At 45.3% G+C, this 16,854-nt stretch overlaps 1 protein-coding gene and 1 long non-coding RNA gene across 2 annotated transcripts; both read right to left on the bottom strand.

The window, feature by feature from the left end:
• Window positions 1-248: 248 nt before the first annotated feature.
• Window positions 249-921, bottom strand: LOC120695982. The gene is made up of 2 exons (XR_005683969.1): window positions 846-921; window positions 249-742 (listed from the first exon to the last, which is right to left on the bottom strand). It is a non-coding gene; the product is annotated as an uncharacterized LOC120695982 (long non-coding RNA).
• A 15,209-nt stretch (window positions 922-16,130) lies between these two features.
• Window positions 16,131-16,854, bottom strand: LOC120695981 (cis-prenyltransferase 4, chloroplastic-like). The gene is made up of 2 exons (XM_039979166.1): window positions 16,748-16,854; window positions 16,131-16,647 (listed from the first exon to the last, which is right to left on the bottom strand). Exons 1-2 carry the CDS (start codon window positions 16,795-16,797, stop codon window positions 16,266-16,268), a joined length of 432 nt encoding a protein of 143 aa, XP_039835100.1. The 5' UTR covers window positions 16,798-16,854; the 3' UTR covers window positions 16,131-16,265.

Here is a 16,854-nt window from a genome sequence, read left to right as displayed (position 1 = left end):
GTAAATGTATTTGGCTGTTTGGCTGACTCCAGCTCCACAAAAGACAGGAATTATGAGGAATAGTCGTTTCTACCCCTTCATTTTCCCACGCGCCACAGTACCCCGCTACAGTACTTACAGCATTTGCTATAGTATTTCGCTACAGTACTGAAAATGCAATGTTCATTGACATAGTTCTCATGCAAGCTCCAAGTTCACATGATAAATTCGCGTCCATGTTGACATGAAAAATGATAATAATTAACTTGTTTGGCAAATAATGAACATATGATTAAAGTATTTGTGTCATTCCAGTCTATAGCATCACCCTGACCATGCTATTACAATAACAGTTCAAGCTCTCGCAATACTAGTTTTCAATTTTGTATCATTGAACATGGTAATGAAATTGCAAGCATTCTCAATTTGTAAGACATCAAGAAAAGCTAAAACCAAAATTTTGCATACCACGTCTCTTGATTTCCTCTTCGCAGTAGCAGCCGTCGCAGCACCTGTGTCTCTGGCGGCCGCGCCACGGCCCCTGACGGCAGAGCCAGCACCCTTGCCGGCCACGCCAGGGACCTGCCGGCTGCGCCAGCGCCTAGGCTGGCCGCGCCAGGGCCATGGCCAGCGCCAGGGACACGGCCCCGTCCTGTTCCACGGCCGAGCCCTACTGCCTGGCCATTGGCGCCGCCGGTAACCTCGCTGGCCGTGGGGGCGCTAGGGTCTGACCTGGCCAGTGGGATGAAAGGAGTCTGGCCCCCTGTGGAAGAAGGAGCAGAGGCTATGGCGTCATGGATTCCAAGAGAAATTGATTGACAAGAACACGAATTAAAGGGGATTCACAAGGGATTACGTATACATACCTAGATGGGGAGGTAGATCATCTCCAGTTGAATCCATTCCGCTCCAAATCAGTGGCCGGCGGCGAGGTCTCTGGGGGGGGGGGGGACGGGGCAGTGCGCTGTCGCGAGGGTTGAGCGTCGGAAAGGAACAGACGTGGGGGTGGGGGACGACGCCGTTTTCTTTTTTTTCGTGAAGGGATACGTGCGTAACTAGTGGCAAAGGTGGGTAATTTTACCCCAACTCCATGAGAATGTACATAACAGGTGTTTTTGAAGCACCCCTTGAGGAGCTCTAGGAAAAAGGTGGAGTTGACCCACAACTCCAAGTTTTTTCCGGAGTTGGAGTTGCTGGAGCTGGACGTGTTTGGCACCACACAATAATGGAATTGCTGGAGTTTCTGAAGTGGAGCTCTGCCAAACACGCCCTTAATCTAATAGACCACCAAATTACTGAGTCCACCAAAAGGCTGAACCATCGATAACCCAAATCCAAAGCTTGCTGTAAACTAGTCGTCCCAGTGTTAATCGGATGACTAGTCACAGTTAGTCGATGATTAATCTGGTAGTTGACATAATCCCCTTGGTAGACATGATGTGTAGACTGATAAGCACGATTAATCACAAGTAATCATGATTACTTGGATGACTTAAAAACAATGGTTTAAACCGATGAGAAATTGGACGGGGCTTGTTCATTGAACATGCGTATAAATGCGATATTCTTGTTTGGATCATGGAGTTAGAGACCGAACCGCCGATCTCTGTTCTGAAATGAGCGCAAGGCTTCAAGGTACCACTACTGGAAAAAAGGCTATGGGAACCGGTTGTTAAAGGCCTTAGGCACCGGTTTTCCAACCGATTCCCGCAATCCGAGACCAATGACCTCGCCTTAAGACACCGGGTTTATCAACCGGTGCCTTAGGCTTCCATTGGTACTGGTTGGAAAGACCAACCGGTAATAAAGAGGCTGCCACGCTGACGCAAGGTGGCAGCCCCTTTGGTACCGGTTGGTATTTCCAACCGGTACCAATGACTTTTTTCCTTTTTTTCCAAATCCAGTTTTGTTTGTTATATTTATTACTATTTATTCTTTTATAATGGCTAAACGCACTCAAGCTCTACAGTACTATACGTTCATTGGTCGTTCGTGTTCATTTTCAGAGAATATTTGAAACTAACTAAAAGTGAAATGCGAGCATATAATTAAGCTAATTAGATGAACAAATATATTTACAAATTTACAAACATAAAGGCATAATGTTTAAAAATATTTACAAAAGTATAAATCATGTTTGCAGTCCAACTACTGGTCCCCTCAGGAGGTCGATGGAAGTCCTCTATGGATGTGACCGTCGTGGTAGAACTCGCCTCTAGGATCCAAGATCTCGTTCAAAATGAATCCGCGCGAGCTGCTCGCACACGGCGTTGATCCGATCAGTAGAGTAACATTCATCCCCCATTTGAGACATCTATCATTTAGGAAAAAAGAATTAACATCATGTGCGTTAGTACAATTATGAAAATGTACTAGTGAACGGTTTGGACGTACTCTCGTGTCTTCATCAGTAGCCTTCCCGCATGGAGTCATGATGTGCAAGTAGTCGCATACGTAGTACCCGCACCAATCAGTTCTTTGTTGTTGTCTCGCACACTTAAGGAGAAACAAATAAATTACTCAATTTAGAACAATTTGGGATTATATACTTAACTAGACAAATCTTTATAAATTAACATACCGGATAATCCATGTTAACGTTCAGTTCGGGCCTCCATTGACCACGTCCTTTGTTATTTTTCACAAATCTTTTCCAAACCCTGCGCTCAAAGTTAAGTTTGATATTCATGAATTGTTATTAATAGAAAAAAAATTTGATTGTGCAAACTGAACTTACCTGTTCAAGGGGTCTAGGATATGTTGGATTGTGGACTTTGGATTTCTCATTGAGTCAAAGACTATAAGATTGCCGGTCTCTACGGAAAGTATAAGTAAAATCCAATGATAACTGCAGATATAGATAGGATATATACATACATGCATTAGACGAATTAGTATTTATTTAGTAATATAACAGAGGATTGAGTCGACCAAAGCTTACCCAAAGTTGTATGGTATGAATATATATGATTTGTAATTTTGCCTAGTCAACGAATCGTACAAGTTTTGGCACGTTTCCTTGTAATTTTCGTTAAGCACTTTCTGGTTGACTAGCAAAGGAGACATGAAGCCGATCTGATGGTGCCATCCATGTTTTCGGCTTCTTTGTGTCTCCTGTCTAAATGATACAATAGAAATTTAATAATGCACACATATAATTATGTTCTTGTTAACAAAAAGTATTAATGTAGAGGTAAGTGATACTTACAAAACCCAAATGGTGATGATAGAGGCGTCGAGGGCTTGTCGATGGTAAATGTGATATAAATTTTCGAAGTACACCCAGAAGTCGTCCTCCCCGCGGAAGAAATCATGGTCACGATACTTGACTCCAAACATTTTCCCTTTGTCATTCGACATTCGTAGGTACCATCTATGCAAATTGAACATCTGCGTGCCTAGACTTTTCTCCTCTTCCTCAGTGACAAAAGGTTTTCCATGCTGGAATGGAGTAAGAACGGGAACGACAGGGATTTCCGCCTCCACTTGCCCCGTTGCCTCCTCTAGCGTTAATCCAGTTTCAGAAAGAAATATCGCGGCCTGTAGGTCCGCCTGGAGTTGTACGTCCGTCAGGTGTAGGAGTGGCAACCCTGGCACCCGGAGGGGCTCGAGTCCTTTTTTGTTGTGTGCCAAGCTCAGAAATGGTCTTGCCACATTTTTTCTTCAGATTTCTCACCTTGTGTGCTTTTGTTAGAGTACGATCATAGTCCGAGGATAAGCTTTTCGGTTTTGGTGGGTTGTCTAGGTTTGCGAGAAGCGTTTTCCCTAGTTCTAGAGATACCTTTTCCCTCGGCGGGGGGACTTTAGGCTTCAATTGTTCTTTTATATATCGAGCAGTCTCCTCTTCCAACTCCTCAGCGGTTTTCTCGTAGGTTAATTTTCTTTCGATCGTTTTCTGCTTCTTCTTTGAGGGTCTAGCCACTGGGAGGGATGCTGTCTTTTTCTTTCCTTTTTCTAGGTCAGGAGGAGTTGGAGTACTCGTGGCCCTTTGCGCCGGCGGAGACGGTGGTGAACGAGGTGGTTGTGGGGACGGCAGGGAGGGAGACCGCGGAGATGGGCGATCGGTCTGCACGGGAGCCGTTGTGCTTGCAGTAAGTTTGATGTCGGCCTTGCGCCATAGAATGACCCGTGCAGTGCGTCTCCCAATGTCTTCTCTCCATCCCCTCCAATGAAGTCGAGCTCAAGATCCTCATTGTTTCCAAGTATCTGCTCGACTGTGACGGAGGTGTAGCCAGGGGGTATCGGCCTTCCATGAATTGTAGTAGAAGGATTCAGGGGCAGGGCTGACCCGTATGCGATATGAATGGATATATTTCTTGCTCGCACATGAAGCTCGCACGGTGTCGGCATGGTGACATCGTCCACTGGATACCTCTGGTCATCTACCGTCGTTGGCTCAATCTGGGGTTGCTGTTCCGCTTGTACGTCGGGCGCCGCTGTGGATGCACAGCTGCTGCGTCGCTGAGGGACCGGGTTTATCACAACATCCGGGTGTGACCTAGCAGTGCCCCTTTGGCTCAGAGCTAGCTGCACTGCCTTATTGACCATGGCGTCCATCTAAGATTCCAAGGACGCAACCTTCCTGGTCATCTCTTCTTGCATGGCACGAAGTTTCTCTTTCTGTTCGGCTTTGCTCTTTCGGTGAGTCTTGTAAGAGGAATCTCCGGCCCAAGCAACTTTCCATGGGACCACGCCGATGCCGCGGCCTCGTCTAGGGTGTTCCGGATTCTTTAATGCCCTTGTCAGCTCATCATTCTCCCTTTGAGGCTGGAATGTTCCTTGTTGGGTCTCATCTATTGCAATGACTAGATCGCGGGACACTTCTTGCATATGCTCAGGCACGACCAAACTTCCATCCAACTGGTTTAGTGTCACTCCATTAGCAAATAACCACCACTTGGATCTATCCGGCCAATCCCAAGTCGTCGGCCTGATGCCTCTATCCATAAGGTCTTGCTCCATCTTCTGCCATTTTTTTACTGACTTCTTGTACCTGGCAGCCCCAAGGTGGTGGCTGTACTTCTTATTTGCTGCATTCACCTTGGCCTGTTTGGATTTTTCTTGGGCTTCCTCTGATAGTTTGTATTGTTTGAACTCCTCCCAGTATAGTTTAACCTGAGGAAGATCGTCCCAGTTCGGCTCCTTATCCTTCTTGATGTAATTGATGTACAACTTCTTCTTGAAAGTTACAAAGGCAAGTGCCATCTTTTTCAAGGCACATTTCTTCACAAGTTCTTGGTCAACTCTTTCAGGAAGAGTGAACATATCCTTGAGTTCTGCCTATAGCATTTTCTTCTGATGTGCAGGCACGGCGTGTTGCTGTTCTTTGGGTTTGCTCGTTTTCCATAGTCTTGTGGTGATCGGAATTCTTGCCCGAAAAATAACCCCACATTGGTTGACAAATTTTGTGCTAGCAGCCTCTGGAGCACTTGGACAGCCCTCTACGTCCACTTCTGTGACGACCTATCTTCCCTCCATTTTCTTGGTTGGCCGGTGTCTCCCTTTTGACTGGCTCAACGAAGTTGATGCGGAGGTCGATTAAATTATAGAAAAGATATGTTAACCACAAAACTAATCTACTAAAGTCACTATGCATATAGTTTTAAGATTCATACTGGAACATGCTGCTGTTGATTGGGCGGCGGCGCAAAGTCATCATCTTCTTCATCGGCATCTCCAGACATATTCAGGAACGAATCAGCTGTCCGAGCATCTTCTTCAGCGATTGGCTGGGTGGTGTTGACCCTCGTATCTTCATTTATTACGTCCAACATGTATTGCTTGGCGACCTCGTCATCACCGAAGGGGTCCATCCTTAACTAAAATCATAAAAATGTGTTACAGTATGTGTCCATCCTTAATTGAAGCAGGAGAATTCAATTCTTTGAACGAATATGCGTGTTTGAAAGAGAGAGAGAGTGTGTGTGAGAGAGAGTGTATGTATGTTAGAGGGAGAGAGAGAGAGTGTGTGTGTTTGTGTGTTAGTGGGATAGAGAAAGAGAGAGAGAGTTAGTGAGTGTGTGTGTGAGTCTGTGTGTGTGTTTGTGTGTTTGTGTGTTAGTGGGACAGAGAAAGAGAGAGAGAGTTAGTGTGTGTGTGAGTCAGTGTGTGTGTGAGTGAGTGTGTGTGTGAGTGTGTGTGTGTGTGCGTGTGTGTGAGCGAGAGACCGAGCATCAGTGAGGAGACAGCGAGAGAGCGTCGGTGGGGAGACAGCGAGAGAGCGTCGGGGACAAGGAGACAACGAGAGTTAGCGAGAGACCGATCGCCGTTAAGAAGTCGTTAAGAAGGAGAGAGCGTCGTGTTTGATTTCATAATTAAGAATGAAGAATTCATAATACATAAATACATGCATGAGTTATAGAAATACACGAGTTATATGATAAATACATGAGTTACATGATAAATACATGAGTTACAGAAATACATGATAAATACATAAATACAAGCATTATTCACTCTCTATTTAAATACATGATTAAATAAAGTCTCTCTAATAACTAAATTCTATAACTAAATTATACACTATATATAATGAAAACATTGTACACTATACATAAGACTAATAATAGAAAGTCCATTAATGGGTTTAGAAAAAAATTATCTCACCTCGAAAGATCACACTCGAACGGCACGTCGTCTACACGATCACACAAGAGGAAAAAAGAATACAAATAAGAAACAGTACAAAAACAGTAAAAACAGTACTGGAAAAGTTGAAAATTATGTAGAGCACGATGCAAGGATCGCGTGAGCGCAAGAATCACTAAAATCGGAGTCAAAATATGAAAGATATGGCTAAAACAAGATTCTAGGGGCTTATTTGCAAGAAAAACCTAGAAAGGGCCTCTCTGGAATTTCTTTTGAACTAGGAAGGACTGCGTGTTAATTTTGAAGAAACTCAGGGTCTCTTTAGCAAAAGCACCGGGGCGGCTCTGGTTCGGCTCGGATCTAACATATCCGATCCGTTGGATCTTGATCTAATGGCTGAAAAAGGGTGGGGGCGGCTTGAGACGCGGCTGCTGGCTCAGCTACGGCTCGGCTCTGCTCGGGCGACGGCTCAGGCGGACGGTGGCTTGGCTAGCAGCTCTGGCGACAGCGCGGCTTGGCGCTAGGCGGAGCCGGAGGCTCGGGCGGGCGGCGCTTTGCGCCGGCGGCGAGCAGAGGCGGCGGCGGACCGCCGGAATACACCGAAAAACGGTGCTCCGGGGCTCGGTTCGTGGCGGGGTTAGGCCAGGGAGGGAGAGGGGGCGACGGGGAATGCGGCTAGGGGGTCCAGGAGTCCAGGAGGTGCGGCGGTGGCCGGAGGTGGCCGCTCGGCGGCGAGGGGGCGGAGCCGCGGCTTCGGCGAGGAATCGCCGGCGAGATAGAGAGACAGAGAGGGAGGGGAAAGGGGGTATGGGGCTTCCTTACCACCTCACCTTGCCCCATTGACGAACGGGCGGCGAAGATCGATGACGGCGGCGGATCAACGGCGGCGGCGCACGGGAGCGGTGCTCGGTGGCGGCGGCGCAGAGCTGCAGAGCGTGGAGCGTCGACGGCGGTGGCGCACGGGAGCGGTGCTCGGTTGTGTAGAGCTGCAGAGCGAGGAGCGTCGACGTGGGACGGCGGCGTGGCGTTGGCGGAGGTCGAGGCGGCGGAGGGCGGCAGCGAGTGGCGGAAGATGGAGAGGGCCGGTGCTTATATGGTGGAAGCCTTTGGCGCCGGGTGATAAAGTCACCAAGTCCCTAAGGCAGCCTTAGGTACCGGGTGACCTCCCACCCAATGCCTTAGGTGGCCAACGGGCGGGAACTGAAATTCCCCTTTGGCACCGGGTGGGGAATGAAAACCGGTGCCTAAGGCTTCCACGACATTTGCTTTTCCCGCTTGTTGGCGACGATCTAACTGAAATTACTCTATAGCGCAATGGTAACTCTAGGAATTTTGTTCGCCGCGGCCACAGTTCGAAACTTCTCAATCCCTTTTTTGGGACTAGGCAGTCTTAGGTACCGGTTCATATTTCGAACCGATACCTAAGGCTTTTCTGTTTCTTTTCTTTTCCCTTTTTTGTTTCTCTAATAAATCTGTTAGTTGACTAATAAATCTGTTAATTGCCTAATAAATCAAATATTGCTTCGTGATATTCGAAAAAATTATTGTACCTAATAAATCATATAATTCCTAGTAAATAAGTTAATTGTCTAATAATTACATTAATAGCCTAATAAATCATTTAATCGTCTAAAAAATTAGTTAATTAAATAATAAATCTGATAAATACCTAGTAAATCAGTTAATTTCCCAATAAATATGATAATGTTCAAAGCAAATAATTACATTAATAGCATAATAAATCATTTAATAGCCTAATAAATCATTTAATCGTCTAATAAAATAGTTAATTGAATAATAAATCTTTTTAATGCACAATAATTTTAATTACTACATAATAAATCATTTAGGTGCATAACTAATTATTATAATTGCATAATAAATCATTTAAATGCACAACAATTCTAATTACTACATGATAAATTATTTAGGTGCATAACTAAGTATTTTAATTGCATAATAAATCATAATAAATCAAATAATTGCATAATTAATCATTTAATTGCCCAATAAATCAATTCATTGCATAAGAAATTTGATAATGTTCACGGAAAATATTACAAGACATAATCATTCAACTAAGAGAGTATTAACAATGGTTCGCTTTACAATCGTCCCTTCATTATGATCATGACGTGCGTACGGAGCCTCCTCTTCGGCTAAAAGAATACTTGTGTCAACCTCCACTGCGAACGGAGTCATATCTTCAACCTTATTGTATTCTTCTTCATCTGTGGCATCGTCGACTCCCACAATTTTTCTTTTTCCTGCTAGAACAATATGGCGCTTTGGCTCATCTCGGCACCTACAAAACTTGATTTATTCCTGGACTTGTCCTTTCTCGGTTTGCTAGACATGTCCTGCATATAGAAAACTTGAGTGACATCTTTAGCTAGGACGAATGGTTTGTCTCGATAGCCAAGCTCTTTGAGGTCTACCATTGTCATTCCGTACTCGTCGATATCGACACCTTTTCCTGTGAGTTTAACCCATTGACAACGAAATAGAGGTATCTTCAACGGCCCATAGTCGAGTTCCCAGATCTCTTCAATGTAACCAAAATATGAGTTCGTTTGGCCACTAGAGTTGGTGGCATCTATACGGACACCACTATTTTGATTGGTGCTCTTGTTATCTTAGGCTCTTGTATAAAATGTGTAACCATTAATTTCATATTCTTGGTACATTAGGATTGAATTTGCCGGACTCCTTGCCAGCCAAGCTAGCTGCTCATGAATTTGATCGTTGGCCATGACTTCCTTCTGCAACCAGGTGGCGAATGTATCGTTATGATATTTTGTAATCCATGTCACAGACTTCAAAGAGTATATGCTTCGCACAGTTTGCATGTGCTCCTCCATGTATGGAGCCACCAAGACTGATTGTTGCAGAACTGTGAGATGTGCTTTGCTCAATGTGGCATGATCTGTGACATTTACTGATTTTCTTCCAAGTGTGCCCTTTCCAATCAGTCGCCCCTCATGACGTGATACTGGAATCCCAATTGGGCAGAGTTCTTCCACATAGTCAACACAAAACTCAATGACCTCCTCTGTGACATAACCCTTCGCAATCCTTCTGATGAGCCCACGGATCATCAAGCTGTTTCTAAAAAGTCTGATGAAAATTGTTCCAAGGTAACAGATAAATTTACGATACAGCTTGGTTCATTTTTAATTGATTTGAAGAACAATATGAAGGACGAATCTGATGTGCCATGGTGCAAGAAGTTAATTGTGGGTAGCAAGCAGGAGACGAAAGTGCAAGCTATGGGAAATCCAACGTGAGAGCCTCATGCTAGCATGTTAACTAATTCAGTTCTTAATTAGAAGCATTAGCCAGCTTGACGTATTATTTTAATATATTTCCTGGACGTGATTTTTCTTTTGGTTGAGTCTAACATGACTTGTATTCGGCATGGTCAAGTCAAGTCCTTTTCTTATTCTGTTTAGGTGCCTGCGTGCACTTTCTTTTAGACTTGTGTTCTGGTCTAGTCTGTTGGGTCGAGTCAAAATAGGAGACAGGGTTATGGACTTATGGTCGAGTCAAAATAGGAAGCAGGGTCATGGCTGGCCTGCGAGCCATATAGCCTGGGGGTTGTCCCTTGTATGGGAGATTAGATTGGATTTTATTTGTATCTCTTGTCTAGGGTTTCTCCTACGAACAGCGAGGTGCCGTCTGATCTCGTCTACCTTGCCGATTCTTCTGGATCGTGATTGCGAGTGTGATCAGGATTGTTTCCTGGGTGCGCTGCTCCGGATTCTTTAGTGGATCCCCATCTTCTGATCGTGGTTCATCGTAGCTACGGGTGGAAGAATTATCTAGGGATTGGTTTGCATCATCTTTGTAAGCTGATCCCTAACTCTCCAGTTGCTACTGTTGGTGCTTGATTAATCAACAGAGTTATTTTGTCCGCCGGAATTAATCTAATATTCTATTGGAGCCCGATACTGTTTCTATCTCTTGTTTCTGGACATTGTTGCTCTCTCGGTTCCTGTTATCTGAATGCTACTGTGACTGCCGAGAGGATCCGGTAATATTTTGCTAAATTTATCATCTCGGTTGGCTGAGTTCAATATACACGGCTGCTGTTGCTTGTTGATTTAAACAGAGATTGTCAGCACATCTTATTTGACATATATTAAACAGTCTTGCTGCTATTGAGTTTCCTGGACAGACTATATTTGGAATTGTTTATTCTTCCTTGCCGTGGAGTACAGAAGGGATTAGAAATCTGATTCCTGTTACGAATTGCATTAATTCTAGTAGTCTGTTGTGCTACATATCATTTTGTCGAAGAAAGATTTGCCACTGAAATTTGTACCGTGAAAGATTGGGCAAAATATTGGACAGTGTAGGCGTGTCCTTATCACCTTCCTTCTGGACGAGCCCGATTACGAACGTATTTCTTTAGGACTGCAAAGTATCGTTCAAAAGAAAACATATTATGAAGGAAAACAGGACCGAGAATACCAATCTCTTTGACCAGGTGAACTAGAAGATGCGTCATAATATTGAAGAATAATGGAGGAAATATCATTTCAAGACTGACTAAACTTTGGACAACATCCTCTTGTAGCCTGTTTAAACTCTATGGATCGATTGCCTTTTGAGAAATTATGTTGAGAAAGGCGCATAGCTTTATAATTGTTGCTCGAACATTAGCTGGTAGAATACCTCTAAGTGCAATTTGAATCAATTGCGTCATCAACACGTGACAGTCATGTGACTTTACGTGTGCGAATTTCTTCTCTTTCAAGTTCAGTAGTCTCTTTATATTCGAAGAGTAGCCTGATGGGACCTTGATACTGTTCAAACAGTCGAACATACTTTACTTCTCTTCCTTAATAAGAGTGTAGCACGCAGGACCTAGATAATGATGTCATTTATCCTTTTTTTCCCAATAAGGTAACTCCCAAAAAATACTCTTCTTCTTCTACATAGGTATACGTCCGTCATCACTCTGCACTGATCTGCTGCCGGGTCCTTTTCCGAATACTACTTTTATATCTTTGACCATTTCAAACACTATTTTCCCACAACGGTGTCTAGTCTTGGTACGATGATCTGCCTTTCCATCGTAGTGAGCATGCCTCCTCCTTAATGGGTGCTTGATCGGAAGAAATTGATGATGACCCATATACACGATCTTCCTACAGTGCTTGAGGTACGTGCTGTCGGTTTCTTCTAAACAATGGGTGCATGCCCTATAACCCTTATTGGATTGTCCGGAGAGGTTACTTAGTGCTAGCCAATCGTTGGTGGTTACGAAAAGTAATGCACGAAGGTTAAAATGATCCTCTGCGTGCGCATCTCACATACGAACACCCTCCTCTTTTCACAACAATAGAAGATCCTCAATCAGTGGTTTCAGATACACATCCATATTGTTACCGGGTTGCTTCGGGCCGGGGATAAGCACCGGCATCATAATGAATTTCCACTTCATACACAACTAGGGAGGAAAGTTGTATATACATAGTGTCATAGGCCAGGTACTATGGCCACTGCTCTGCTCTCCGAAAGGATTCATGCCATCCGTACTTAAGCCGAACCTTATATTCCTCGCATCATTTGCAAATGTTGGGAATGTTCTGTCCACTTTTCTCCACTGCGACCCATCAGCGGGGTGTCTCAACATATTGTCTTGCTTACGTTCTTCTTTGTTCCATCGCATCAATTTAGCATTCATTTTGTTCATGAACAAACGTTTCAGACGTGATATTAGAGGGAAATACCACATCACCTTGGCAGGCACTCTCTTCTTGACACACATCCCCTCAACGTCGCCTGAATCATCTCGAGAGATCTTATACCGGCATGCGTTGCATACAGGGCATGAATCCAAATTTTCATACTCAACTCGATATAGGATGCAGTCATTAGGACAAGCATGTATCTTCTGTGCCTCTAATCCTAAAGGACAAACAACTTTTTTTGTCTTGTATGTTGTCGCCGACAAGGTGTTACCCTCAGGGAGTAAGTTTTTTATAAGTTTCAGCAACTCCTCGAATCCCTTGTCAGACAAACCATTTGATGCCTTCCATTGCAACAATTTCAATGTCGTACCCAACTTCTTTTGGTCTTGTTTGCAATCAGGGTACAACAATGTTCTGTAGTCCTCCAATATACGCTTCAGATCTCTCGATTCCTTTTCTGTTTCGCAACCTTCCTCAGCTTCGTGCAGCATCTGACAAAGATCATCTTCTATAACGTATCCTTCAGTATATTCTTCAGGCTCACCCATTGCAGTGTCATTGAAAAAGGCATTATAATTGGCTGCAAAGTTAGGAATCATGTCCTCTTCTTCTACATTATTATCCAGCATAATTCCTCTTTGGCATGCTTGGTCCAAACATAATAGTTCGGCATGAAACCACTATTGAACAAGTGACTGTGGATGGTTCTTGATGATGAGTAATCCTTCTCATTCTTACAGAATTTGCATGGACAACGAACGAAACTGCCATACTTGTGTTTCTCGGCCGCTTCTATGAATTCATGCACGCCATCAATGAACTCCTTTGAACGCCGGTCGGCCATGTACATCCATTGCCGACTCATCTGGGTCCACAATACATTTATATACATCATTGCAGTATACAAATAGTTCATTCATACTACCAATTTATAACTAATATTGAATACGCTATTAATAAAACTGAACTACAAAATTATAACGATGCATATGGCCTTATGACTGCATAACTATGTAAAAACTTTGTTTCTCTATATGAAACTTTATATTTTTGTACAAGAAACGACGCATGTGGCCTTCTAGCCTAGCTGAGCTGCGGGTCTCGAATTGGCGCAGCATGCATCTCGAATGTGGAATCTTGTAAAGTTTTGGAATTTTGAAGGGAACTAAATAAAGCACCCTTGCATATGTAATTGATAATATTTCCATACAAATTTTGAATTCAAATATATAATTGATAATGCATATAACTATAATAAATAGATACTATTCACTTATCAAATAAATTGATAAAACATATAAATACAATAATTTGATAGTATTCACATATCAAAAAAATGGATAACGCATATAACTAAAATAAAATGCTACAACTAAAAATAATTATCACATGTATAAACTAAATTAAATGATAACTGCTTCTAAAAACTAATTGCTAAGTTATGGAGAAAAATAACTAATCTTTTTTTAAAAAAACAAAAATTCGTCTCCCCTCCCCTCACTCAGCTGCCATGAACAGTGAGTTCACCGCAGCTTGGAGGGGGGAGAGGTTGGGGTATTTATATGCGTGGACAAAAGGCACTGGTTGGTACCTATGACCCGGTGCTAAATGTTATTCAATAGCACCGGCTCAAGGCACAAACTGGTGCCTTTGGCCCGAGCGTCAGCCGGCACCGGGTCATGGCAGGACCCGGTGCCTTTGCAGCACAATAGGCACCGGTTGCGTCTGCATTTGGCACCGGGTGGTGGTACAAACCGGTTCCTATGCCGTCGCATTGGAACCGGTTTGTACCTCCACCCGGTGCCAATTGTCCTCCACGGGGTCGGTCCAAGGCCAAAAATACCAGCCGCTGTTGCAGCCGGTACCATTGATACCAACGGTACCGGCTGCAACAGCAGCTGTTACCTTTGGCCTGGACCTTAGACCCATTTTCTAGTAGTGTACTCAGCCTCCCCAAAGTCGGGCCACATCTTGTCAAAAACTCCGCGTACGCCGCCTGCCACAGCAGGAAGTTGCACTACCGGAAAGCTCAACAATGCCGAGTGCTGACTCCTTTGCCGAGTGCCAGCCCCAAAACACTCGGTAAAGAGTCGACACTCGGCAAAGCCACCTTTGTCGAGTGCCAGACACTCGGCAAAGCCACCTTTGCCGAGTGCCAGACACTCGGCAAAGACACCTTTGCCGAGTGCCAGACACTCGGCAAAGACATGACACTCGGCAAAGAATCACCTTTGCCGAGTGTCTCTTCCTGGCACTCGACAAATTATTAAATTTTTCTTTCTTTTGAACCTCAAATTTTTTTTTGATCTCCACATACAACATGTAGTACCCCATAGTCAAGTTTGGTGTATTTTTGAGTTCATTTGCTATATTTAACTGATTAATTTAATTTTTGGTAATTTTTTGAATCAAGTCAAATTTGAACCGCTAGTCCTTCAAATATATGAAAAAAAAATGAGTAGAAATTTGATATTCATGGTATTGAATCCACATTTAGGCCACAACTATGAAACCAAAAGAAATTTCGAACATCTTATTCAGGAAACACGACCTCCACCGCATGCCTAAGCGGTTTTTAAATTCTATAAAAAACAAAGGAAGTCCAAAAATTATGAAATTTGACAAGATGTCATGACATCGTATGTAGAGGTTGTGGTAAAAAATCGAGAAGATTTCCCATAGTTTGTCACGTACATTGCTCACAACCCGCATATCTCTGAAGAAGTTTCATGATTGTTGAGAATGATCCGGTATGATTTGGAGTGGAAGTGATAGTCGAGGTGTGGTTTGACTCCCAAAATTTTTGTATAGCCAATAGACATCGAAGCTCGTGTCATGTTAAATTTTGGTAATTTTTCGAATTCATTTGATAATTTTTATTTTTTAACTACATTTGTATATATGAAATTTGAGCCAAAATTATATGAAATAATGATCAATTTTTCGCTAAAGCATCAAATATGTATCGACGAATGAATGTGATAAGGTATTTTCAAAATATGTTGGAACAAATTTTGAAAAAAAAAATTAGCACTCAGCAAAAAAAGAAAGGAAGAGAAAAAATAAAAAAAAAGTTTGCCGAGTGCTACCACTCGGCAAAAAAATACATTTTACCGAGTGCTAGATTTGGCACTCGGCGAACCAAATTTTTTCACCTCCCACGCCCGCGCCTATCTCTCCTCCTTTATTTCAAACCCTTCTGCCTTATCTTCTCCCCACCGTCCGCCCTTATCTCTTCTCCCCACCTAGGCACCCTCCTCTCCGGCCCTCTCCCCTTCGACACGGCGCAGCGAGGCTGCCCCTCTCCTCCCCCTTCGCTCGCCCCTCGCTGTAGTGGGGAGCGGCGGCGGGGCGAGGGGTGGCGGCAGCGGCCGGCGCGAGCGGCGGTGGTGACGGCCGGCGCGAGGAGTGGCAGCAGCGGCCGGCGGTGGCCGGCGCGAGCAGCGAATGCGGCGCCCGGCACGACGAACAGCGGCGGCGGCCGCGGCCGGCTCGAGCAGCGGCGGCGGTGGCGGTGGCCGCGGCCGGCGCGAGCTCCAGCGGCGACAACGGGAGGACCAGCGGCGGTGCGAGGAACTGCGGTGGCGGTGGCGGCGGCCGGCGCGAGGAGGGCGGCGCGTGGAACGTCGGCGCAAGGAGCGACGGCGGCGGCCGGCACGAGCGGCGGCGTTGGCGGCCGGCGCGAGGAGGGCGGCGCGTGGAACGTCGGCGGGAGGAGCGACGGCGGTGCGAGTAGCGGCGGCGGCCGGCGCGAGCGGCGGTGGTGGCGCGTGGAACAGCGGCGCGAGGAGCGACGGCAGCGGCGGCGGCCGGCGTGGAAGCAGCAACGGCGGCGGCGCAGGCCATTTTTTTTAATTTCTCGTTTATTTTTTTGCCGAGTGTCAAAATGCACACGGCACAATCTTTGCCGAGTGCCCGACAAAAAGCACTCGGCAAAGCCGGTTTTGCCGTCACTTTGTTTGCCGAGAGCTCTTTGCCGAGTGCGACACCCGGCAAACCTTATGCCGAGTGCAATAGGGCCTTTGCCGAGTGTTCTTGACACTCGGCAAACAACCCGAGTCCGGTAGTGTTGCTCCGCCGCAGCTCACCGCCGGTCCTGATGACCAGGTCGGCATAGGAGAACTCGCCAGCGGCGCTGGTCGCGAGCCTGCCAGCGAGGAGCGACTCATGGATGTCGTCGGGGCTGAGTTCGTTCGCCCGCGCCGCCCGGGCGAGCTCTTGGCACGCCTGGGCAAAGTCCCACCTCCCGCTGTAGCAGAGCCCTAGCATCACGTGCAGCTGCGAATTGTGCCTCGTGGCCTCGTCGGCTTCCGCGGCGGCGCGCCGCAGAGAACCCGGCATCTTTGAGGCGTCGCCGATTACCTGCAGCCGGATACCCTGCCTGCACAGCACCAATAATAAAAGCCATGTGATAAGTTGTTTAATTACTGGTGCGTTAACATTAGAGCGCCGTGGAAACTCATCTTAAGCAGCCATTGCACCTTGAAAATTTGTCGATGTTGTCGCCGATGAAACGCTCGCACAAACACATCAAGTTTTCGACCTCGGCCTGCAAATAATCCAAGAAAGCAACAACAACCGTGTCAGG

This window comes from Panicum virgatum, chromosome 2K, assembly GCF_016808335.1.
Source record: "Panicum virgatum strain AP13 chromosome 2K, P.virgatum_v5, whole genome shotgun sequence".
In the NCBI taxonomy this organism is placed as follows: Eukaryota; Viridiplantae; Streptophyta; class Magnoliopsida; order Poales; family Poaceae; genus Panicum; species Panicum virgatum.
This window is presented reverse-complemented; position numbering and strand designations above follow the sequence as displayed.